General features: G+C 41.9%; 5 protein-coding genes across 9 annotated transcripts in view; 3 read left to right on the top strand and 2 right to left on the bottom strand.

Annotated features, from left to right (window-relative positions):
* The window catches only part of rtkn (rhotekin), a 55,071-nt gene extending 46,183 nt beyond the window's left edge, over positions 1 to 8,888 (top strand). For 3 of the 5 annotated variants that reach the window (XM_040019788.1, XM_040019790.1, XM_040019791.1), the window contains exons 4-11: positions 2,275 to 2,392; positions 3,058 to 3,282; positions 3,452 to 3,546; positions 4,116 to 4,222; positions 4,415 to 4,549; positions 5,497 to 5,662; positions 5,797 to 5,901; positions 6,893 to 8,888. In XM_040019788.1, the coding sequence (XP_039875722.1) occupies positions 2,275 to 2,392; positions 3,058 to 3,282; positions 3,452 to 3,546; positions 4,116 to 4,222; positions 4,415 to 4,549; positions 5,497 to 5,662; positions 5,797 to 5,901; positions 6,893 to 7,605 (1,664 nt within the window). In that variant the 3' untranslated portion in view covers positions 7,606 to 8,888. Of the gene's footprint in view, positions 1 to 2,274; positions 2,393 to 3,057; positions 3,283 to 3,451; positions 3,547 to 4,115; positions 4,223 to 4,414; positions 4,550 to 5,496; positions 5,663 to 5,796; positions 5,902 to 6,489; positions 6,587 to 6,892 lie in introns of all 5 variants that reach the window. The other 2 variants (XM_040019792.1, XM_040019789.1) reach the window with 2 other exon arrangements.
* Positions 8,889 to 9,067: 179 nt separating this feature from the next.
* Positions 9,068 to 13,152, bottom strand: mblac2 (metallo-beta-lactamase domain containing 2). Its single transcript, XM_040019797.1, has 3 exons — positions 12,563 to 13,152; positions 10,741 to 10,955; positions 9,068 to 10,471 (listed from the first exon to the last, which is right to left on the bottom strand). The coding sequence occupies exons 1-3, from the start codon at positions 13,002 to 13,004 to the stop codon at positions 10,298 to 10,300; spliced, it is 831 nt and encodes a 276-aa protein (XP_039875731.1). The 5' UTR covers positions 13,005 to 13,152; the 3' UTR covers positions 9,068 to 10,297.
* A 141-nt stretch (positions 13,153 to 13,293) lies between these two features.
* polr3g (polymerase (RNA) III (DNA directed) polypeptide G) lies at positions 13,294 to 17,461 on the top strand. Its single transcript, XM_040019799.1, has 8 exons — positions 13,294 to 13,544; positions 13,713 to 13,844; positions 14,537 to 14,666; positions 16,292 to 16,357; positions 16,442 to 16,501; positions 16,591 to 16,652; positions 16,733 to 16,852; positions 16,947 to 17,461. The coding sequence occupies exons 2-8, from the start codon at positions 13,734 to 13,736 to the stop codon at positions 17,034 to 17,036; spliced, it is 639 nt and encodes a 212-aa protein (XP_039875733.1). The 5' UTR covers positions 13,294 to 13,544; positions 13,713 to 13,733; the 3' UTR covers positions 17,037 to 17,461.
* A 100-nt stretch (positions 17,462 to 17,561) lies between these two features.
* Positions 17,562 to 20,602, bottom strand: lysmd3 (LysM, putative peptidoglycan-binding, domain containing 3). Its single transcript, XM_040019798.1, has 3 exons — positions 20,464 to 20,602; positions 19,315 to 19,590; positions 17,562 to 18,782 (listed from the first exon to the last, which is right to left on the bottom strand). The coding sequence occupies exons 2-3, from the start codon at positions 19,579 to 19,581 to the stop codon at positions 18,225 to 18,227; spliced, it is 825 nt and encodes a 274-aa protein (XP_039875732.1). The 5' UTR covers positions 19,582 to 19,590; positions 20,464 to 20,602; the 3' UTR covers positions 17,562 to 18,224.
* A 2,605-nt stretch (positions 20,603 to 23,207) lies between these two features.
* Positions 23,208 to 25,390, top strand: part of adgrv1 (adhesion G protein-coupled receptor V1) — a 141,532-nt gene continuing 139,349 nt past the window's right edge. The window contains 1 exon segment of the mRNA XM_040019073.1: positions 23,208 to 23,673. The gene's annotated coding sequence lies outside the window, so the exon portion shown is untranslated.

The following is a 25,390-nucleotide window of genomic DNA, read 5'->3' as shown; positions in this document are numbered from 1 at the left end:
ATTTATACTTCCAGTATTTATTAATAATAAGCTTCTGTGGAAAGTAGCCCTCGGTTGCTTCCGCTGTTGTATCTGAAATCCTTGAAATAATGGGGCGGGGAGATGTGAGATTCATTGAGACTCTAGAATGAAAATGACCTTTTATTTCTCGCTTCCGGGTGAAAACGCTTACATGGACGGATTGCGGTGTGACATTTTCTCTGCTCTGTACCCATTTTTACACCCCAGACTCCAGACAGTGTGGCAAAAATCCATCTGTACAAAGTTGCCCTTTCTCACATCCAGCACACAACAGGAGGCTCTGTGTCAGATGAATTCTCAGCACTAGAAATATGCTATTTGCTGCTTTACTCAGTGGGTTGGGTATGGACCACACACTCACTCACTGTGATTTCTCTAGTCAGTGATCTACCCAGTTCTCACATGGGCTCAATCAGACATTAATTACTAGACTACTTACTGGGGGAGTTCACACAGTGAAGGCTGTTTAATTTCCAATTCAACTGATTCATTTAATATTGCTTAGAAACATTCAGGGGTGCAATGCATGTGTGAAAACGACTTTAGTCGCAGCTGTTAGAGATGATCTTCACAGTCATTGGGAGCTTTTTTGTTTTTTTAGCGTTATCTCTCTATTTTACTCCTGGAAGCACAACTTGACCCACTGTCCTGTCGGGATTGCTTTGCCTCCTGACTATTACAAAGAATCACGAAGGCAATGAAGCGCTTCATTCTTAGTAGTGATGGGAGAACTGTAAGCCAAAAACAAATAAAATCTGTGGTGCGTTTAAGGATCCACTCTAGTTTTCTGTCTTATGGAATATTCCTGTGAACCTGCTCGTATTAAATTGTCTTTGTGATAAAATTCAATAGAGCGCTGAGAATCTAACAATGGAAATTTTTTTATATTGGCCATTTTCTATCCCACCTGCTCTAGATAAATTTAATGTGTGTTAACCTCCATACCGTCATTATAATAGTCTCAGTGCTCAGCTTCTCCCTTGGCAACTCGAATGAATTAATCTGCGTGACCTGTGCATGGAAATGAACTCTTGAGACAGGTAGTAGTCTCTTAACAAAGCTTAATGAGGCTGTAAGTCAAGGTCATTAAGCACACAGAGACATAAACTGAGGCAAGGAGGAGCAAAGTGTGTTCCTTTCTCATTTGTCCAGTCAGATTTTAGTGAGGAGTGTTGATTTCATACTTGGAATAGTAATTGCGCAATGAAGTGTGGGACATTAGGTGTCAATGTGCCGTTTACATGGAAGCGCGAGTAGAACTTACCAGTGCCAGTTATAAAGTGTTTTATGAGGAAGAAATACAAGATTATCCCCAATATGAGGTTGTGGGGTGAAGGTGCGATCATAGGGTTCTGGGAATCTTGGGAAATTCAAATTTTCCAATCTTTTCTTTAATGTCAAGTCCTTGCTCACCTCTAGACCAATTTCAGTGCTGCTGCTATTTTTAAATTGTTTCGTGTAAGCTCGTTTTGTTCCCAGAGGCACTGGTGCCTCTTCGGTGCTCACTGGATCTCCTCTAGTGTGTAAGAGCGGCAACCCATCCACTTTTATTTTTGAAACGTGGACATCGCTCAGACGCCTCAATGGACACAGCCCTTAGGAATTTGACAAAAAAAAAACACTCATGTGCTACTCTTGAAATAATTCGGCACTTCTTTTCTTACAGAAAACTACTGTTTGGTCTCGCTGACCTTAGGCGATCATTCAAAACAACAAACTGTTCCGTCTCAAAATAGCGGCAACACTGAAATCAGTATATCAGTGTACAAGAAGGTGACTTTTAAGTGGAGATTGGTCAAATTTTGATTTTTATGGGTAGATTCCTGGAACTTTCTAATCAAACTGCTCGAGAAGAAGAGATTAGGCCTGTCTGCCCCGAGTCTGTCTGCTCCATCCGTTGTAGTTTCTTTCATAATTTCTCACTGGTGTTATGGAAATGATGGTTTTCTTAGACACAAAGATTTCAGGGTTTATCTATAATCACAGTGAAACCTTCCCTAAAATATAATCTTCACATACACAAAGATTCCTGTAGTTTAGTTTCAAAATACTGTTCAGTATTTCCCAGGAATTCTTAGCACAGCTGACCATTAAACTGAAACCAACAGTTTAATGTTTGCTGCATTGCCATTTTGGCTCTGATTTTTAAAGTGATGCAAGTAAATGAAAGCTGCTGAAGTGTTTCAAAAATGCACTGTTATGTAGAAGTGTTTCCTCTTCTTCTCTTCTGACTTTCTACATTTTCATTCATAGAGCTTCATCGATGTGCGGTGTTCTGCCTGTTGCAGCTGGGAGAAGAAATCTTTGATACAGACATGGTGATAGTAGACCGGACACTCACCGATATTTGCTTTGACAACACTATCGTATTGTAAGTCACCTGTCAGTCCTATAACCGAACAGCCATATAATCTGTGACCATCGCAGAAGACTGTAGTAAAACCAGTAGTTTAATATTGTATTAATATGGTTTTGTAATGTTGTACATCCAAAGTTGAACAATTAGTAAATACACTGTTTGATACACTGTAAGTACCAATGAGAGGGCGATCTATAACACCTGATTGTTAAGCCAATTTTATGTTCGGTATTTAGAATTCAAATAAATTTAGTTGGCAAGTAACTGAAAGTGCAATACAGTACAAACTACAATCGTTTTGCCAGTTCAGTTTTATTTATGTAACAGTTGCCTCAAGGTGCTTCATATTGTAGGATTATCCTATAATACCCTAGAGACCTAAAGACCCTACAATAATACAGAGAAAACCCCAATAATCAGATCTCCCCCTACGAGCAAGCACTTGGCAACGGTGGGAGGAAAAACTGCCTTTTAACATGAAGAAACCTCCAGCAGAACCAGGCTCATGAATACTGTACAACATTTTTGCCCGAAATATTATACAAGAGAGGTATAAAAGAGCACACATGAAGCACATAGGTATGTGAAAGTAAGCACTGTACTCGAGTGGATGCACTTAGTTACTCTTTTAAAATGAGCCTTAAAGAGATGGTGATGATGAGCATTTTCTCTTGCAGTAGTGAAGCCAGCCCGGGTTTCGAGCTACGGGTTGAGTTGTATAGCTGCTGCTCAGAGGACGACTATTCTGCAGGCAGCACACCAAGGAAACTGGCCAGCAAGCTGAGCTCTTCACTGGGTCGATCAGCTGGGAAGAAACTCCGGGCAGCCATGGAGCCTGGACCGTGTAGTCCCGTAAGCAACGGAGGGGGAGCCCCTCTCCTGCTGCCAGTTCCCTCTGTACCGTAAGTTTAGCTTCATATAATATCTATAGTTTTTATACAAAAACAGAAAATGGATTGGAAATAACTTGTAATTTCAGAGAGCAGATATTTATTGAGACCATCGCTCACTGCAAACATGCATACTCAAACACCAAATTAAATTCTTCTCTTCACTCTTGTGTGTTGACAGGGGCCCGAAGTACCACCTCTTAGCCCACACCACACTGTCACTGTCACACGTCCAGGACAGCTTTCGCACGCATGACCTCATCATTTCAGGCAACGGTGAGTGGCAGCCACCATCAATCTGTGTCCTCGCCATCTTTCTGCTTCCTCTGCCAAATCGGCCATCTGTCTATTTTTCATCTTTCTCTCACTCGTCACCGCCTCACTTCTTCGCCCGGCATTCTGATCATTTCCTTTACACCAGCATATGGCGCAGCTATGCCTCCTCCTCTTTTCCTCCTCTGTCCTCCCACTTTCTCTGACAGGCAGCCATTGTCAAGGTCACAGTAATAAAGGCTGCGCTAGTGAGGTGACTGCTGTGTAAAGCTGTAATGATGCTGGATAACAAGGGTCCAGACCCTAACACAGACAGGCCTCTAGTGTTTTATTCATTGGCCCTGCAGCCTGCTGTAAAGTTTCACTGCCAAACTGCATGACACTCCCTGCAGCTGCCATCCTTTTATACCCCAGTGTGTGCTAAAGGGGGGACGGTGTGACGTGAGGATGCAGTGTGTGTCGGTTTGTGTGTGTGGATGCATGTTTCTGTGTGGAATTTTAATGGCATGGGAATATTTTTATTTATTTATAAGTGTTTATTTTTTCCCCATCCATCTATTCCCTCCCTGCAGAAGAGTGTTCGTACTGGCTGCCACTCTATGGTAGTATGTGTTGCCGCCTCGCAGCTCAGCCTCACTGTATGACCCAACAGATGATGAGCGGGTGCTTGAAAGTTAAGGTAAGCTGGCAAGCCTGCAAATGTGCGTTGCTGCAAACTATTCCTCCAGGGGTTGTGCTAGATTTTTTGGCATATATCCACACTTTTTATTCTTTTTCTCCCCTACCACATTCCTGTTCTCTCAATCTCATGTTGTCGTCTCTCTTTGTGTGCGTATTTTTTGCTCCTTTATTCCATTTTTTCTTTACCTAGCAGCAGTGTGGAGGTGACCCTCAGAGTTGGACAAAAGTTCACGCCGTTCTCAAAGGAACAAACCTTTTCTGCTACTACCGGCAAGAAGATGTGGAGGCTAACGTTGAGCCAGCTTTCACTATTGGCATCAACAAGGTCAGCAAAGAAATCTGAAAGGCAGTATATTATCTCTTTGAGCTCGATCCAGCCTTAGAGAAGCAGTAGCTGCATATTTTTGGTAACACCTAAGGCATCAGAATAGATGGTAAGAAAACAAGCTTGTGGATTACCACATGTTTAAATAACAAGCTCACTGGTAGACTCTGAGCCTAAAGAGAAAATTTAGCTCTTTTCTTTGCAGCGGTTCTCAAGGTTTATTTTAAAAAGCCGCCCAGAGCTGTCAGAATCGAGCTCCATTGAGTTCATGAGTACCAAACTGCGGTTGTGTTTGTTACCTTTTGAGGGTGTGACTATAGAAACGTTCATCAGGCCTGTAAAGGCACATTTCTACTGCTCAAAGCTTTGTATACACAGGGAGACCCCTCTATCCAATTGGAAGTCATAATTCTCTCTTGCCATCATTTTTCCCTGCATCAAATAAAGATCAGTCAGCTGGCCAGTCACGCTCTGAATCATCTCATTTCCTGTGTCTTTAAGAGTCGATTCCTAGACTGCTTCACAATCTTTCTGTAGTGACGCAATCGGTCTTTTGTGTCCTCTGACCTTGAGCATGCTGATAACCTAAAGCCAAGTCAATCAGATCAGGTCTGTATAATCTTTTGTGCGGCTCACATTAGAGGAGACAGAAAGAGGGAGCGCAGCATGGCAAAGGCGTGAGCAGGACAACACTGCCATCTAGTGGTCATAGCCATACCTAGCCATATTTAGAGTACAGCAAGTTATGGGAATTGGGACTCAGAATCCTTTTGTTGGATAATTGCTGGAGGGAAATGGTTTGGAAGAGCACTAATTGGTGACTTTATTAATGAAGGCTTATTTTCAGTGGAGACTTATTCATTGAACCACACTGTACTTCCATTCGTTCCCTGTTGTAGACATTTTTGCGGTAGATGATTGTATTCTTTGCCACTCCTGTGTTTCAGGAGACCAGAATACGTGCATCAGAGAAAGACCCTCTCAGTAAAGTTCAGAATATCTGCATCAGCAACCATTACGGAGGGGAGGAGGTTACGCACACTGTGACCACAGACAGCCGCGAGGAGACACACCGCTGGATGGAAGCCTTTTGGCAACATTTCTACGATATGAGTAGGTCCTTATGTGTCATTTAAACCCGCAACATGTGGTCGTTTAACATATGTTTTAAAGGACAGCATATAGTGCCGTATATTCTCCATCTGCTGCTTGATTTGTTGATGGTGACGTTTGCCTCCAATGTACAGGCCAGTGGAAACAATGCTGTGATGACTTAATGAAAATTGAACTTCCATCGCCGCGAAAACCAGCTCCTATCACACCGAAACAAGGCTCTTTGTATCATGAAATGGGTAAGAATTCTCCGTGTCAAGGTGTTTTTTGGTCACTTATAACCTAATGTGAAAAATAAAGCACTGTGCCTGCATTGCATGTGGCTGTGTTGAATTTCTGTTTCTTGAGTGCACGTGCATCAAAGATGCTGTCAATTACGTTTTCCTATCCGATTTCTCAAACTCACTCTCTGCTTCACTTCTCTGTGCTCTAAATAGAAGGGTTCTTATCTCTGACGTGCTGACTAACTTGTCTTCTGTTTCTCTATTCCTCTTTTTCCTTTTCACGTTCCTTTGTATGTCACATCTATCCTTCCTCGCCATTTCCTGTTCCCCATTTCCCTTATTTCCGTGTGAAATAACGTAAAATTAATTTCATCACGCTTTTCATAAACTTTCACCGTTCATTGTAATGGTTGAATTATCTTGATGCATGAATGAAATCTTTCTTTGTTTTCCCATCACTCCTGTTTGAATGAGCGTGTATCCTTTTCCTTTTTTTGTCATGTCCATTAAAATTGCCAAACTACCAACTTTTCCCTCATCCCCGTCTCTGCTCTATCCCAACTCTCTCACCAACTTCCCTGTTGATTTTCCTAACCCTGGCAGCTCCTCTTGCCACACCCTCCTGTGAGGGTCTTCTGCTGCAGGATAACGCTGTGTCTGCTGAGATTCGTGCTCTGCTCTCATCCTATTACAACGACAGGTGAAGTAACAGGACTAGGACTCAACATGAATTGGTTTGTGGTAAATGTTGCAATCCCAAGAGGCTGGACTCTGCATTCTGAATAGAATTATGCAGTATTGTAATCTGCATGAATTGGAAAGATGTCATGAATACACTCAAAATGTTAAAAATATCCTACAGTAATTGCTATCTTTAGCACTTGTTCTAAAGAAAAAACCCTGCAATTTCGATTTAATCCCAGGAAAAACTGATCAGTCTGTAAAACTGGTCTCAGGTTTACTCCATGGCAGCATACTAATAAGATTTGCCGCTTTTCTCTTGCAGTTATTGAGTCATCTGATGACCTCAGCAGCACCGTGTCAGACATCCTGGCTCGGAGAATGCAGGAGCTGGAGCTCCGTAGCCAGCTAGGCACCTCTCCCACCTGGATGTCTGCGTTTGAGGAGAGCAATGCCAGATGTACTGGCCGCTCTCGTCACTGTACTCGCATGTCTGGCCACAGCCCCTGCACCCCTCATCGACTGCCTCGGAGTCCTGTGAGTCCTCACCGCTGCCCACAGCTCGGCCTGCTGTCTTCAGACGCAAGTCTGACCTCAGATAGCGACAGCCACTGTAGCACCAGTCCCTGCTCTCACCACCACGGCTGGCCTGAACCTACTTCCAGCTACTCTCTTTTGTCATCTTCCCCCTCGCGTCTGAGGCCACGCACTCTTTCTTTGGATGCTAAGCTCAGCACCCTTCGAGGGAGAGGGTACGGAGGTGGAGGGACCTTCCAGTGTTCCTGCCAGCCGCCTCCCTCGTCCCTGCTTGCTCCTCTCCCCATCTCCAGTTGCTCCCCCCGGTCAAAGCACAGCACACAAACCACGCTATCGTGCTCCAGCTCCACCTCAAGCAACAGCTCCAGCAACAGTGAGGGCAGCCACAGCCCAGAGTCATCAGAGGGAGGCCCCTTCTCTAGGCCCTCCCCAGCTCGACGCAGCCTAAGAAACCTCAGGGCCAGACTTGATCCTCGCAACTGGCTCCAGAGTCAGGTGTAAACTTCATTTCTGACAGTGTTTTGTTTTGTTTTTTTTGTTTGTCTAAAGGCAACAGTGCTTATTAAACCACGGTTTAACTAGCTTAACACACGTGAACCAAACTCAGGCAATCTGCGATGCCACATGCACAGCCCTGAGAAGGATGCCTCCAACCTGCCTCTTGGTGGAGGACGAGCCATGGAAGACCCTTCTTGGGCGAACTGGAATGTCTTCTAACACAAAAGACATGTGACAATCACTGCAGGAGTCTCTGACATTTGCTTGGTTGCCACAGTGTTTCAAAACAGTCCACAAGTATTTGGGAGGTACTCTGCTTGCTTTGAGAATTGATGGTAATGCTGCTTGGAAGAAGTTGATGCTAACAGATAAGGGCATGCTCAAATTCATGCCACACTAGGTCTACTTTCTGTCTTTGAAAATCTGATTTTGAAACTGGAAAAAATAAAAACAAAGTAAAAAAAAAAAAACACACACACATTTTGAGTGGCCAGTGATCCTGGCCACTCAAACATGTCTGTTAATGCACTAGTCGTATTTTGACTGGATGTTTCCTGTTATGTTCAAAAAGTTTGCAGTGTTTGCAGTATAGAAGCCAGTTAGCATGAGGTAATATGAACACACAAGACAAACAGGTAAAACCAGTCAAGATTTTTCCAATATTAGAGACTGCTATGTGTAGAGTTAAGGGTTATTTGTCGCCTGTACTGTGATACTTGTTTCAGTCTACTTATTATTCATGCTATTTGTGGGGTCTCCCAGAACGACTATGCACCATTTTTGTTTTCATGCATGTTTTGACTTGCAGTTAAAATATTTCATTGTCAGATCATTTCAAATGACTCTACAAGTGCTCATACTTACTGTACTAGTTACGACTGTGATCTCTTCAGGGTAAAAAATCTGTGCTCTCCTCTTATCTGCACACTATTGACAGGCTGCCATCAGACTAAGTAATAGATTTGTATGCACACAGTGCAACTCCTAAGCAAACTGATTATAACCAAAGCTCAATTATTATTGAAAACCCAAGCCATACTAATCTGCAGCATTGTTTGTTTTCAGTTTCCAATCCTGCCGTCCAGCGATTTATTATCACGCAACAAAGAAAGAAAACTGATTTAATCTTGGCGAAATTCTAAAAAAAATTCTAAAAAAAAAAAAAGTGTGCTTACATGAACTGTAGTCATTAAAAAGTCACCTTTTTAATGATTTCTTAACACTGCCGCCAACTTCTTGTTACATTTTTGCTAGTTAGACAGTCAGTGCAGTTACTTCTTCTTACAGAAAACCTTATAGGAGGGTTGGTGTTGTCAGTGCAGTAAAGCTTTGCCTCTTTTTTTTCCCCGTTTCCGTGTTTATTGTGGACTCTGGAAGCCGTTGCCCTCTTGGGGACTCAGAACTCGAATCATTTTTACTAAGATCTGTCGTACGCTGAACGACAGCATTTGTTACTGTAAATTAATTTTTATAAGTTAACAAATAAACCTCCTGTATTTGTTTCTTTTCTTTTTTTTGTTACATTACTGAATTTGTTATAAATGCAGCTGTGTTGATATTTGATGATCATAATATTAGATAACGTGCAGATCTTTTAACTGTCACAGATAACATTGAATGTTATAACCTTGGCGGAGTTTCCCGTGTTGGCAGGCTTCGTGTTCTGCATGTATGCCATCCTCGGAGGTGAACTGAAAACGAGAGATGTGGAAATCTCGTGTTTAAATAATATAACATTAAATAAATGTTTTATGAATTAAAAATTGTCTTTTCTTATGTATCCAAATTAACATGTTCTGTGTATATTTTTATGGTGAAATTCTTTAGTAATGCACTGAACTTAAAAATAAAATCTGATATTTCTGTTAGAAGGTTAAATCACGCTACTTTTCTTAATTTTGTACACTAAAAGCCCCCCAAATTAAACCCTTTCCATGCATTGAGAGAGGTTTCCATCAGATCAGAAAATGACTTTAAGTTCTCTATCCTTTGAACATGTGTTGGATCATATTCCATCCACTTCTGTTCTGCCCCTTTTTCTCTCTCTTGCAACAAATCCCATTTGAGTTCCCCCTGGAGAAGCAAATCCACTTAGAAGCCGCCGCAATCTGTGCTGCAAAAGACTCAAAAAGTAGGTAGAACAGAGACTTTTATTGTCTATGTTTCGATAGCAAAGCCGCAGATTAGTCAATAGTACAAAGCACAATTACAAACATCGGAGGTAGTCGACACTGAGTCTTCACTGAGCATTGTAATATGCATAGAGAACACTATGGCCATAATGACTTTGTTTCAAATGTCTCAGAGGAAAACCCAAAGCGCCCTGTTCTGTTTGTAGTGCAGAGTTGTGCTATTGTTGTGCTATTGTAACTTCACGTATGCTTAAAGTATAAAAATCAAACACTGAATTATATTAACACCGACATATACATATTCATCAGCATATAAGACCAGTAAATATTTTTATAATAGGCTTCATATGGTGCTGATTATTCACTTCTGTAACCCAGTAGGGACATTTCACACAAAGTTTGGCAATTACTTGATTTTCAGCTGGATTACATAAGTAAATGGACAGCATTACGTTAAGTTGCAGATAAAACCGAGGTAACCCCGCCCCCACTCTTCCATGTCCTCCATACTAAAACATCTCTCTTTGTGCACTTGCTTCCTGCAGCTCAATGACCCACTCTCATTAGCAGGCACACCGTGGGTTGCACACCCGCAGAGCCACCCCAGCCAGACTCCTCCAGGCAAACGTGGAGAACTTTGCAGGGCATGTTTCAGCCCTGCTGATGTACGTGGAGGCAAGCCGATGGAGCCGCTTCGCACCGAATGCGTTGTAGTGCCCTGGGAGGACTTGGTCGACCTGTTAAATCAATTTTAAAGCCAATAAACATGTATTTTATTTAACAAATAATGTTTAGTACATGTTAAAGTATATTGTTTTAAGTATTAGCACAGAAAACACAGCTTGTATATGTAGGCTAATAGATACTGGTATGCCAAATTTCAGACATTTTCATTATAAATCTATGAAATGTTGATATACGGTGCTTTGGGATAAATACCCCTGGAAAAAAAGTGGAACTGTGTACTGAAATTGTGAGGCTGCTCTCTAGTGGGCCTTAGAGTTACCTGTTCGCTGTCCACCAGCCCAACCAGGCGCTCACAGCTGCTGATGTAGTCACTGACATGGCTGTAGGGCAGCCAGTCAATCATTGCGCCGTCATACACAACGTCGCCACTGAAAAGCAACTTATTGTCCCGGTCATGAAGGCAAATGCTTCCCCGAGAGTGTCCGGGCATGTGAAGCACAGTCAGCTGTCTATCACCAAGATTGATGACATCACCTAGGCAGGAGAAAGAGAGGTTGAGAAGTCATTAGGTTTTGATAATTATTCACACATACAAACATGGCATGAACCGTAATCACCGGCGACTATGCATTTAAAATCTTAGACTTATATATAAACTAAATGATAACTCATATTCTGGCTGACTCACGTCAGAGTTATGTTTGTGCTTTCCACATGTCACTGAGTCACACAGATTCTGTGACATTCAGTATATCATCGATTTGGTCGAGGCCAGTTATGAGTTGCACTGGCAAAAAGGGTGAAGTTGATACATCAGGGAATGAGATATACCAGCTGCACTGCAGTAGTGGCTCTGACACAGCAGAACAAGTTACTCTACAATACTGCATTTTGCATTAAACCCCAATGGATATAGCGGTTCAGCAAATACATTATTTATGATATAAGCTTTGTGTATTATTATGTGTGCTATTCTGGTGAATGTGTGCTTTACATAAAGACTCCAGTGACCAGTGCTTTCAAACAATGTATCCACTTTCACATTTATCAAGTAGGTTGATTCAGCTCGCCACCTGCTGATCTCTGACCCACTAATAATAATAATAATTTTTAATTCCACAACTGTTTATAACTTGCATAGTTCACATTTCTGTATAGCTGTATATCTCATATTTCTGTATAGTGTTTCATATTTATATCCTGTTCATAGCCTGTACATACTTATAGTTATAGCATATTCATAACATACCTTCATACCGTGTACATTATAACATACCATAATAGACCCATTTCTGTAATATACTTACATATCTATATTATTGCTAATATATATTTGTAATAGATCTATATCATGGCTAAAGCACTTCTGGATGGATGCAAACTGCATTTCGTTGCCTTGTACCTGTAACATGTGCAATGACAATAAAGTTGAATTCTATTCTATTCTACTATAAAAAAAATTGTTTAAGAAAAGAGAAGACTGTGTGGTTGTTACTTCGTGCAGAGGGATGCTTTCATTAAGTGTGACACCACAGTCTCTGTATGCTCTTCTTCTTTCTTGGAAGCAAGAGAATACATCAAAGCCATCACACTGGCTTAAAATAGAACAGCTCTGCAGATATAGAGAATGAGCATATAGTTGCTACCAATGGAATTTTTTTGGTTGTTTTTTTTTAAAGCATACACTTCTAATAGGGAGAAATTGTCTGTACCTGCATTCCTTGGATAGAATATCCTGTTTTATGTAATGGGATAATTGCACCTGTGTAATCACCAGTCCTGGCCTCATGTTGCTGCATTGAACTGGTTCCTCTAGCCTACTTTGTAACTGTAAAAATTACTGGCAGACCGCCCCCTTGTCCCATCCCCACTACCTCCATTACATATGTAATACGTTTCGATGTGTGAGCTAGCAAGTCATTGTTGGTCTTCTGCCAAATCGCTGTGCAGAATCTGAGGCTGGAAACGACTCTGTAGAGCGTACTGTGCTCACACTAGGCCTGGTGCATCCATCAAGCCCATTACTGTATCGATTATGGTCCTTGTCACTAAGTGAATGCTTTTAGACCACGCTGGTATTTGATCACAGATCCATCCCTCTAGCCTAAATCAAATCTGCAAGGGCTGTATCTCCTACCTACCCTCCTGCAGTATGTGTGTGGGCTGCACAGCCTTGACTTTGTAGTGCCTTGCCCTCCATCCCGGGCTGGGAGCCTCGGCTATCTCCCTGTCGCTGAGCCAAGTGACCGTCTCGAAGTTGTCTCCGTTGGCCAGGGCATCGACCTCCGCGCTGTGGACGCCCACCTGTTGGAACTGATGCAGACCACCGGAGTGGTCGAAGTGGGCGTGGGTGGCGATGGCAAGCAACGGGTTCTTCCTCTGCGGGTCTTTTCCCAGCAGGCCTTTGGCGTCGATGTATTCAGGTAAGCTCCTTAAGCCCAGACCCGTGTCTATCACCACGTCCTGGTGTGTGCCGCGCAGCAACCAGATGTTGGCTCGGTTCTCCGACTGGTAGAATCGCTCCTGGATCCAGAAGATTCCGTCTCCGAGCGATTTGTGAGCGTACCAGTCGACTGCAGACATCCCAGTTCATTCGCTTGTCGAAGTAGGGTTCAGTATGGTGTCGTACTGTCAGGTGATTTATTGGGGGGAGAGGTGTAACTAGCCTACCAGCTACAGATGATATGTTTTCATTGAGGTTAATGCGATGGTGGCCGCAGACACACCCTTGTAGGAGGACACTAAGCTCACTGGGCAAACCGATAAACGACGGCAGCTTAACGTGGGTTGCAATTGGCTATACGCAAACCACGCCTCCTCTGTCGTCACGCAGAGGAGGAGCGAGTTAAAGCCACATTTACGCATGCTGACAGTGGCGTATGGCGTGTGCAGGTTTCCAAAGCCGGTGCTAGCTAAGCAGTATAAAGTCTAAGCAGTATCTTCATTAGGTTCAGCTGAAATGTATGTGAATTTTAAGGAGTTGCCGAGGGACAGATAAAACCGGCCAGAGAGGTACATTAAAAAACTGAAACATGCGGATCCAGTAAGAGCTAAATATCGCTGTCCAGCTCTGAAGTAGACTGTGCTTTTTTAAATTAGGCGCAGTATACTAACAGACTTCTAGTAAGTATTTCAACATACTATACACGCAGAGTGCGTCTCTGATGCTGACTAAAGCTTCATCGCTGGCAGAGTCACGCTAAAGGCGATGGAAGCTGTAGTACGTTAACTTTCATCAACACGTGTTGACTGGAGATATGTGGACGTGTGTGTGTGTGTGTGTGTGTGCAGGAACAGAGGAGACCTGCAGCCATGGCAGGCAAGGGTCGTGGAGTGGGTGCTTTTACCTTCAATATTGACGCTCTGGGCATCGGCAGGGGCAACATGCCAGAAGCCAGGGTGGGGCCCAGTCCTCTGTTTCCAGTAAGTACCGAACAGTCTTTTACACACACGCGCGCGCGCGCACACACACACAAGCAGTATGTCAGATTGCATTTCAATATAACAAATTCACCTCTAATGCTCAAAAGGGTTGAGGTCAAACTTTACTGGAGTGACTTTAGGAGAGACCTTTTTGAGAGAGGTAGGTGAAATTTGCATGGAATTTGAATAGCAGACTATATACAGTGGACGTTTACTTATAATAAGTTAAGGTTTATTCTTTGTAATAAAATTTACAAAACATTTAACTGCATTTGTATTTAAATGAAGGCAGATGAAAGTATATTCATCGTGCTCATGGCCAACATGTGTTTAAGAGTTATGACCCAATGAGTGTCTCTCACAGGGTTCACAAATAAGCAGAAAGGGGGTAAAGGGCAATAATGTATGTGCTTATGTAAAATTCATGGCCAGGTGTTCATTGGCCGTGTGTATTCCCAAAGAATATGGCAGATATTTACATTCCTCTTGGATTCTGCCAGGATGCTTTATGGGGATTTTTTTCTTTTAAACACAGTTTGGACTATGCTATACTTACAATGTAGTATATTTTGACTATTCATACTGAAAAAGTTGAACACCTTTACATGGCAGTCTGAATTTCAGTTAGATTTGAAATTTATTTGCACTTGAACATCATTAATATCGGCATTACATCATCCGTACTTCTCCAGAGCACTGATTTTAAACCAGTTCCACTGAAAGCTGGCGAGGATGAGGACTACATGCTGGCCTTAAAACAAGAGATGAGGGGAACAATGCAACGGCTGCCACACAACATCAAACCTCAGTCCAATAAAGCAGGTGAGGAGAGCGGTGCATTAGAAACCTGGCATCAGCTGAAATGACGCTGTAAGACAGTTGTCTGCTGTTGGGGAAGATAATGCAGCTTTTAGGAACAAAGACTTTCAGTTAAGGTCATATCTGGGAAAGGGAGAGAGATGCAGATTAATGACAGAATATTGAGTTACAGATGTCTCATCTTGCGAAACCACAGATTTCTTTTGTCTGGATTACTGGCTTTTTAGAACTCTCCTGTTCCACAGTTAGCTAAATGTAACCATGTAAAGAAGTCAGTGTATTTTATAGGGGGAAGGGGGGGGATTGCTTATTCAGCAGGGGGTCTGTGGTGAACATGACTATAGGGAAATTATCTATGGAAAGGAGGTGCACCCAGTTCTTCTGTGCAGAAGCAAATATACACACATCATGACCGATAAACAGAGAAGCAGCTGCTTCATATCTACAGCCTCTTCAGCAAGACTCTCATCCCACGGTTGAGCACCACTTCCACTGTCTTAGATAGCTGTTAGACATTGTACTCCATCCCAAACCTGCAGTAAAAAGAGAGCTGGTTGATGGGCCGTAGAGCAGAACAGATATTAAACGTCTTTTAGCTTGATGAGACCAAGGCCTATTAACTTCTCATCAGTGATCATCATTGAAAACAACTAGTCTGTCTTTGACAGGAAAAAAAAAGAAGGATTTGTTTGACAGGGCTCATTGTATTGACGCACAATGGGAGAGTTGAAGGAACTCTGTGAAGATCCAAGAAGGAGAATTGATAATTTACATAATTTGGGGAAAGTCTATTTGAGCTATTTTTAAACAATATCAGAGTCCAAGTTTTCCATTTTCTGGAAGAAGATCCGAACTGTTACCCTCAGATGAGAGAAAATTGGTTAGGATGTTCACAACAACCCAAGAACAACTGGGTCTCAAGTCTACCGTGAAATTGAAATTACTCAAAGACCAGCCGCTGAAGCGAGTTTTAATTCTTTTGCCGACCACAAAAGAATACCCTGCTCCAAAATCAACAACTTCAATCTCAACTGAAATTTGCAGCTGCCTACATGGCCAAATTCTCGTCTGTAAAAAATCAACAACTTCAAATTCACCTTAAATCCACAGCTAGACGGTTGAAATTTTGGACACAACTGGGTGTTCAAACAGGACAGTGTTCCCAAATGCACATCAACATTGGTTTTGGATTGGATAAAGCAAGACCAACATTAAGATTCTGCCTTTCCCAAAACCACAGCCTCAACGTTATTGAAAATTTGTGGACTATGCTTAAAAGTCGGGTCCGTCTGGGTAGGCACCATTTAGTGTTATCAATCCTTTCATCCTTCAAGGACTGCCAAAATTAATCCAAGCTTGTGTAACAAATTCTTTGGTGTTTTTTTTTGTTTTGTTGTTAGAGGCATTAATGGTGCATGCTGTACAGTTCTTCCACTCTATAAAAATAACAGTTCAAAGAAATCATTAAAGACCCGAATTACCATCACATTCATGCCATTGACTGTATGCAAACTACTGACCATGACAATGTGGGGTGAGGATCAAGAGTAACACTGCAGTTTGTGTTGACGCACAATAGAGTAAGTGTTTTTAAGAGTATGACCTTTCTTTTGTTTACATGAAAACAGAAGTGGAGAGATACACCGAGAGATACCTGAAGCAAAGCCAGATTGATGACAATGAATGGACTCCAGGTACGTATGTAACACATCATCATGGGGTTAGGTGGAACACAAAAAAAAGAGGACGATGATAACATTTTTCTTTATTTTTTTTAGACTGGAACCTTTTTCCAAAAGAACTGATGCCCAGAAGAAAACGACCTCGAGCTAAAACGGGTACATTAAACACAATATGTATGAAATGACATTTCTTTTTACTTTCTTTGTTACTATAAGAATAAAGACCCAATGTTTAACTCCAACAGGCACAAAGAAAAGTGTGAAGATATCACGCAAGGACGCAGAGAACATTCTGACCAAATTAGATGTAAGCTTCATTTAAATTTACTGTCAGTTCTCTCTCCACATCTTTGGTGTTTCTCGTGAGTAATTTGATATTAATGTCAGGAACTGGCAAACAAAGATGACCCTGAAAAATCAGATGAGGAGACTGAAAAGAAGCCGGGAAATAAGGATGAAGAAGAGGAAATTGAAGAGGAAGAGTACGAAGAGGAGGATATTGAAGAGGTGCAAATTTCAAGATGTACTACAAAATGTGTTACACATAATGATCAATATGTGCAAACTAGATCTAACATTGCTTTTTATTTGTCCCGTGTAGGAAAACGACTACATAGAAAGCTACTTCGACAACGGTGAAGATTTCGCCGCGGACAGTGACGATAATATGGATGGCGAAGCAACATACTGAGCATCTCTCAAGCAAGGAAGTGCTGAAGTTAAACATAATGTGACTGCTTCTTTTGGTTAAATATTGCACATGAGTTGGGAAAGCTGTTCAGTAGAGTGGAGCGATTTCTTTTCTGATCAAGCTTTCGTTAAAGACTAATGTAAATAAGAAATGCTGAAATATTTGCACGTGGCAATAATTTATTCAAAATAGATTTATTTTTCATCCTGTAGTCAGGTTTCACAGGTTGAAAGGCACATACTGTTAAGAACACACAATGCTCTGTCATAGAATATCAACTGAACACAGTGATAAAATAAAAGGGCTACATAACAAGTCTAAAAATTGTACATAATTACAAATGCGTTATTGTGGGAATATTGTGCATTTTCCTCACCATGCTCTTATTTATATTTTTGTTTCTTAATTGGGGGAAAAAAAAAAAACCCACAGTTCTTTCAAGCAGGATGGAGATTCAAGAAAAATTCATTTTAACTCCAACTGACGATCAATACTGGTAGTGTACATAAAGACTGATGTTCAGTCTTCAAATAAATTAATTTTAATTACACACAGTGGCAGCAATCCTAACTTTTCCAAGAAGTACCATTGGAAAGTACAATGTAACTAACATGGCAAAAGTTACAGCTCAAACATCTTTTATACAAATCCACAAACTCCCTGGGCAGCATTTGTGTGTAACCGGCTAAAAATTCTCCAGCACAGCTGACTGCAAAGACACCATCTCGAGTTTACAGGAGACACTCAGACCAACTATGAAATACAGTCACTTTTAAAAAGGTTGAAGCAGCACAGCATTGGTCTATCAAACCAGACGTAAATCTTGCAAAGAGTTGGACCCACATTCAGTCTGTCAACTGTATGCAAATGGAGAGACGCAAGTTATGATTGTGGCCACAACTTAATCTTTCAATCCTCCAAAGTTATTGTCTCCTGTATAGTTCAGCCAGATTGATTAGAGTGATGTTTTAAAAGTTATCTGTAATTGGGAACATCAGGATAGTTCTATTAGTTCTCTGAGTTAGCGACACATTTTAGGTGCTATGCTATGTTTTCTCATTTTCTCTATCTCCACCGTCTCCTGCTTTGTTCGCAACCTGTCCCTGCTGAGCTCCATTAACTGCAAGCCTAGGTTGAGCATCTCCAGGAATGTCTTTACTCCCATTCAAACCGTTGCCTTGTCGAGACTCATGAGCCTTTCTGAGTTTGTGTAGGCATACCATGATGGCTAACGTCAGCTTTCACAAGAACTTCATAGTACAACAGATAAAAGATGGGTGTGACAATGCCGACAAAAAGCATGATTGCCACAGCAGTCCACCATCCCATGCCCCAGTCTGCCCCATAATAAGGATCCTTCCTCTGTACTGGTTTATATCCAGCTTCTCCTAGTAATGGCTGCTGCTGCTGCTGCTGCTGCGTTAAAGAGGACACAACCTCACTGAGGCCGCTCCGAGATGGTCCTGTGGATTTCACCAGCCGCTCAATGTCCTTGTCCTTCTCCATCAGGAATCCTTCCACGCTGTCAGTGGAAGAACAGGAGTCCATGGAGGATTCAGAAGGGAGAGAAGTAATGTGCGAGACCTGAGGCGGGTGTCTAGTGCCTGTGGGCGAGGCAGATTTGAGAGTAGCAGCGTTATGAGTCTCAGTGAGGACACTAAAGCGCCTCACAGGAATCTTAACTGAACGCAGGGCAAAAAAGTCCTGCTCTGTCAAAAGGTTGTTCGCACGCTTGATGTCCGCCACCTGGGATTCACAGGGGGAAAAAAAAAAAAAAATTATAAGTAATTAATAAGCCACTTACAATTTGCTGTCTGTTAAACCTTTAGAGCCAAACACTGATTTGTACCTGAACTCTTTACATGCATATATAAAAAACACTGATTATAATAAACTTTCCACAGATGTTTGTCAATCTCGCATATCTTTTCTAAAAAAGTGCCGCTTTACATATAATAAGAAATCATTTTGAAACATTGTAGTGAAAACTACAATGTTTCAAAATGAAGGTGTTAGGTTGCTTCCAATTCTTTGTTTAGCAAGCAGTTTCAATTTCAGAAATTAATAACCACTATCATCATAAAATAAAGTGAGCAACAGCAGCTTACCTACCTACAACTCACCTGCTTTCCTAGACATATAAAGCAACAAAGCATGTTTCTGTACGTTTCCCACATACAGAGAAAAGTGCAGGTATACAAAAACAAACAAATGAGGATTTCAGTCCATGCTGCAAAGGAGAGGTAAGACAAACACACAAATCTAAGTAAACACATACTGAGCAATGGTACTGTAGGGCGATGCTGTTCAGAGTGTCTCCCTCCTGGATATCTCTGGTCAAATAGATAATGTCATCCATTCTCTCTTTAGAGGTGCTCCTCCGGAGTCTCTCTCTGCCACGAGGCCGAAGCTCATAGCTTTCCCCATCCTCTTCTGACATATCATTTTCTGAGCTGTTGTTTCCGAACAGATAGGCATGCCCGCCATTGGCAGGCTGCACCATGGTGGCTGACTGGAATCCATAGTGCTGGCTTCTGCTGGACATTTTTCTTCACTGTTTTAGGCAGAAGGAAACAATGGCTCAGAGCACAGGTTGATAGACTGAATCAAGAAAAAAAAAACTTATTAGAGTGTGCATCTTAAAATCTATGGGCTATCCAACTTACTTAACATGTGCTACTGTAGTTCAACAGAATAGGCATTAACATTTTGGCTGTATATACAGAAAACACATCAATCCTGCTATGATCTGACAGATAAGACTGATTACACTGAATGCTTTAGTCTCAACCTATACCACTATGATCATGCTAATCAGCTCTCAAAAAGGCTCAGTCAGATCAGATAAAGGTCCACCATATCACAATTGTGAAATAACCGCAAGGCAATACTATGTTATCAGTTTAAACAAGAAGCCGTCTAATTTTGGACCAATGTAAGGCCAGACAACGAGTGCTATGTAAGCAGCATTTAGCGCTGAATGGTTTAAACAACGGGCACACCAGCAATCATCTTCTTATTCAAGTACGCAAGCATGCGATTAACTAACCAAGCTCGTAAAGTGATATGGTGGCTAAAATTTAAGGTTAGCAACTATTTAGCTACGTTGTTGTCTACGAACAGCACAATGCTGCTACACTCTCGCTTTTCTCGTAAAACAACAGTGAGGTGTGGGGCGATTATATTTCAGAAATAACTGCGTAAGTTAAGAAACACTTTCTTTAAGCCATTAAACAACTGTCTTAAACAGACTTTCCAGATCCTCTCCAACAAGAAGCGACATGTACAACCAAACAGCAACCCATCTCCACGGGCTAGGCTAGTGCTAACTGGAGTCCACATTTATTATATCGCCACCGCTAATGAGCTTTGTGTCCCGTTGATCAGCAGTTGATTAAAATGTCTTTAGGAAATCGTTTACAACTACCTTTGCCTGATAAAGTGAATCCCGATCCCTCAATTGTTCTTTCTACTGTCCATACTTCCACTGGATTCTCCTTGGTCTCTCCCTGTAGTCTGTTTGTTACGTACCTGCTAACCGCTATTGAACTGCTACCGCTCACGCCACGTCAACACAATATTTACGTAATGACGCTACCACACGCGACCGCAGCGCAACTTTTATTTTTTTGCCGCGAGGTGGCGCCCAACGTCAAGTAAAACTGCGTGTACGTGTCGGGAGTGAGAACTTGGCTGGCCTGGAAACGTCTTGGTGTTCATATTCATATTAATATTCTTATTCTTCTATGACAAAAAAGTACAAGTGTTCATTTAAAGAAATAAACAGAGCAGTAAGAGATGTTTTTTTTTTGTTTTTATTTTCCTTAGCCGAAGGCCGTATCGTTTGTTTTCTGACCTGGGAGTTGGATAGTCCTGGCTCAGGGACTTTTTTGGACGCCCTGTGTCACTACTGCTTCTGGCCTCTTGTTGTCTTTTGGTGCGTTTGGTGTGTTTTCAGAGGTTTCACTCAAGGTCATATTGTTCATTTTCTTAACTAGGAGTCGGATAGTGCTTGGCGTCCAACTTTTTTGGCTGCTCTGTGTCACTGGTGCTTGTCCTGGCCTCTTGTTGTCTTTTGGTGTGTTTTGAGAGTTTTTGGTATCACTCAAGTTCATATTGTTCTTTTTCTGAACTTGGAGTTGGATAGTCCTTGAAGAAGAACTTTTTTGGATGCTCCGAGTCACTGCTGTTTCTTTTTTCTCAGTGTCTACTCTCATCCTCTTTCTCTCTGGAGAGTAGCTCTCAGAGTTGTTTTTGCTGCCTTTGGAAATCTGACTGTATTGTCTTTTCAACACAGTTTTTTCTTCACAGGTTCGTCTTTTTTTCCTTCTTGGAGAGCAGCTGTCGTCTCTTCTGCAATTCTGTGCAACATAATTCGGGCCTCGCTTCCTCTTGAGTGGAAGCTGGAAATTTGTTTCATAGAAATGATAGAGTTGTTTTATTTTCTCAGTTTACACCCATGTTCATATTCGCGGTAGCTGCGAGGTTAAACTAATGGCTTTGTTTATAAAAGTACAACAGTGTACTGTTGGCTGTGAACACTGAGCCTTTATGGGGGCTAAACCCTGCCAAACGTGTCTGTAAACAGCTAGATTAACCTTAAGCCAGATAGATTCCGCATTGTCTTAACCTCTGTCACTATGAACAGGATATAGTTAATATAGTTTACTCTACTTAAATACAGAGTAAACTGTATTATTTATATTCTGAATTACGTGTCCGTTGGTTACCACTGCTGACCCTGGGATATACAGTACAGCTAAAAAATAGTCTAAGAGGCTACGCATAAAGAAAAAGAAAAAAATTGCACAATTCTAATAAGTCTGAAAGTCAATATTTGGTATGACCACATTTCTTCAACATAGCCTGGACTCTCTTAGACAAGCTTTCTTGTAATTTCTTAAAGTAGGCTCCAGGAATAGTTCTCTAAGATTCTTGAAAGACATTCAAAGCTCTTCTTTGGATGTTTTCTGTGTTTTTTCTGTTCCTGGTGTGAGTTTACTGCATGGGAAGTGTGTTTGGTATCATCGTCACACTAAAAAAATAAAGCCGGTGCCAGAAACACTCTGTCCGCACTCTTTCTGTGTTTCATGGTGCCTCAAATTCTGACAGCAGTTCATAACTCCATAAACTTTGCCAAGTTCCCCAACACCATGTGGCTTAAATGCAGCTCAAAAATAATGACAGAGCCTCCACTGTGTTTTACAGATGGCTGGACTCTGTACATACTGAAAATGATTTGAACCAAAAATCCGAACCAAAATGTTTGGAGTAATCACTCCGCAAGACCTGTTGCCACTGATTTTCAGTCTCGTTCATGTGTAATTTGGCACACCTCAGCTTTTTCTCCTTGTTTTCCTTCCTCATGACTTCTTGACAGCCACCTTTTCCACAGACCATTTCTGATGGATCAATCTCCGGGCCAGATCCATCTCGAATGTCCTATGTGACGTCTTTGCTGGATTTATTTGTCTATTTCTAAAGGATATGATTTTCAGATACTGTTCATCTGCTGTAGATATTTTTTTTAGCCTTGCCACTTGTTCATTTTCCTCAAATATTGGCTAAAGATAGAATTTGATGTATTTATTTTTGTCCGTTACGTGTAAAGACAACACTGCTTGCTCATTTGAGTTAGTTGCCTGTTTTAACCTTGAATGATTCATAAATCAGTATTAAATGGCTTATCAAATATAATTCCTAGAACATGGACAATGTACAAGGACTGGGCTGAAAATGGGTGGAAAAGCAGCCAATGCCCAGAGAAAAACTTTAGAAAAGCTGAAGAACTATTGCTCAAGAGTACTTAAAATAATTAGTAATGTATAGCAATGAATGAATGGTTTCTATTATCATTACACATAACGCAATGAAATTTGGTTTGGTTTGCTACTGAGAAAATAAATAAATGAACTAAATAAAAATACCTAAGTTAACCAGAATAAAGCGCATAAAATTTAAAAAACGAGGTGTAGCTCAAGACTTTTGCACAGTACTGTATATATTATTGTATAAAATTGTGTGAACTGGGACCAGCTGTAAATGAAATTCCTCAGGTGCTAATTTGCAAAGTTTGTGGAGAGTATAAGTGGCAGACGACAGCGAAGAGGAGAGCGGCTCTCCATGCCTGCTCAGCTCACAAGGTGGAGCTGTCGGCCAGCACAGCGTGTGCACGGTAGTGTGCGCCCTTCAGAGACAAATGGGATTAAAACATCTTGTCTCATTAGCAGCGACCGGGAGACGAGCTCGAGTCTCGGAGTAGCTGTAAAGTAAGCTTTCTGCTCGGACAGCAGGCCGTGTTTGTACAGTAACAACAGCTACAGCTGCCACATGGCCGCAGGAGCCCGGAGTTGTATGTAGAGAGGAGCAGGTCTCACAGAGCCGTGTCCGTCTCGGCTATTTCAGCCAGCTCCAGTCCCGTTACATGACAGACGCGCTTCTACCCACGTTGTTCACGGAGAGCTAAAAGCTGCCGAGTGGAAGGTTCGGTGTCAGATAACACGAAACGATGCAGTTACCGACTGCTGTTTGAGAAGACGTGGAGCCGAAGATCTTCGGAGCGCACACTGATGTTATCCACAGAAATAAACATTATAGAGCACAATATTTTGGACTGAGAGGTCAAGCACGGTGTCAGGTAAGTTAACACGATTCGTGTTGTGTGCTTTTACTAAGATTTTTCTGTCTGTCAGTGTGATTTGTGAGTTAAGAACGAGGATGAGTGGCGACCAGCAAAACTTTACAAGATTCATTTCACAAAGAGCTGAAGATGCGTCCGATGTGGTTTCGTGACACTCTTGTATTACAGTCTGTCAGGACAATGCAGCCGTCTTGGATTTATTTCTCAGTAAGCCAGTGAGAAATGACTGGTTCCTCCAGCCGCTAGAGTCAGCGGTGGATTAATAGTGGGAAGGATAAAGGAAACAAATGAGTAGCGATACCCCTCATCAATTATGCCAGACAGCTCAAGCAGACGCATTGTGTAAGACTATAAGAAAACGATTAAAAGTGGTTGGCCGCTGCTAATTTCTTTTTGCCCTGTGCCAAAAATACCCCTCGGTGCAGCTAATAAAATTGAAAAGCTTAAATATTGATTCAGCGCAATCAGTAGATGAATGGCCGAGTAGCCCATTGAGGACGGAGACAAACGCTTCCATGGTTACATCCAGGATCTCCAGTGTGATTACTCCGCTTTGTGTGGGTTTTCGCTCTCCCACTGAAATAAAACAACAACTGCCACACATGGTGAGCCGGGGGACCTTCTCATAGACTGACTAATCTATAGGCTTACTCGGGCCATAAGTAATCTTGGCATACTTTGAGTTGCGCACATGTGCTGCTACTGTTAAAGAAACGAGCGGCGCCTTTAGCCCCATTGTGATACTGCTTCTTTTTTGGGGGTTATTTTACGCAGATGGCTCCATAATTTACACCATTTCGTGGGGTGGGGTTTGCAGACCTTAAATAATTGAACATCTCCTCCTGATCTCTAATTGATTTGACATGATGTCATCTTCGTGCGTCCTTTGCAAATCTCTTTTGTTGCCTCCTCTGTGGTGTGGCCAGCAGAGTTAAATCCTTTTTTCTCACTGGGGAGGAAGGGTGGGGAGCTGTTTCTGTATCCATTCAGCGTCTACACCTGCTCTCCATCAGCTGTTTCTTCTGTGAATCTTTGTAGAAATTAGTAAAATGATTTAATCAATTTTTTCCCTCTTTTTTTACAAAAAAGCAGAAGTTGACAGGGGGTTCACAGTTTTATTGTTTTTAACCTCCTCTCTCCATTCTCATCATTAGAAAGTCATATGTCAGAGTGAGTTTGTTTTTGCAGATTGGAGTTCTCTAAGATCCTCACTTGCTCAGAGGTCAGGTCCTTTGTTTGTCGGTGTTTATGTCATTGCCTGGCAGGGGTCAGCCCCCATTCGCCTGTGCAAGGGGCTGAATGTGATTCACTGGGCGGAAACTGTTTTACTGCTCGCCTCTCTTTCCTTCTGTCTCACCTCCCTAATGGCTGCACGGTACAAAGGGGGGCAGTGCCATAAACAGACTATTCATTGATGAAAGGTGTTGGACTGTCGCACGATGCAGAAAGGATGAGACCGATATTTTGTGGAGATGAGAGGTACTCTCGTTTTAGTGTGTGGGGATAGAGCGAAAGAGTGGATGAAGGCACCATGCAACAGGCTACCCCCACCCCCACACACCCCCCATTGAATCACTTGCTTCACAAGATATGTGAAGAACATCTTTTATCTATCTCTCTTTGATTGAATGAAATTTGTGAAGTTTAATTAGAACAATGCATGACGTGAAGGCTACTATCTGTGAACAGATGCCTGTGATCTTTTTGTTTGCTT

The sequence above is a fragment of the Simochromis diagramma genome, unplaced genomic scaffold (genome assembly GCF_900408965.1).
Source record: "Simochromis diagramma unplaced genomic scaffold, fSimDia1.1 OVJJ01000822.1, whole genome shotgun sequence".
Lineage (NCBI taxonomy): Eukaryota > Metazoa > Chordata > Actinopteri > Cichliformes > Cichlidae > Simochromis > Simochromis diagramma.
Note: the sequence above shows the minus strand (reverse complement) of the source record. Positions and strands in the feature narration are given on the sequence as shown.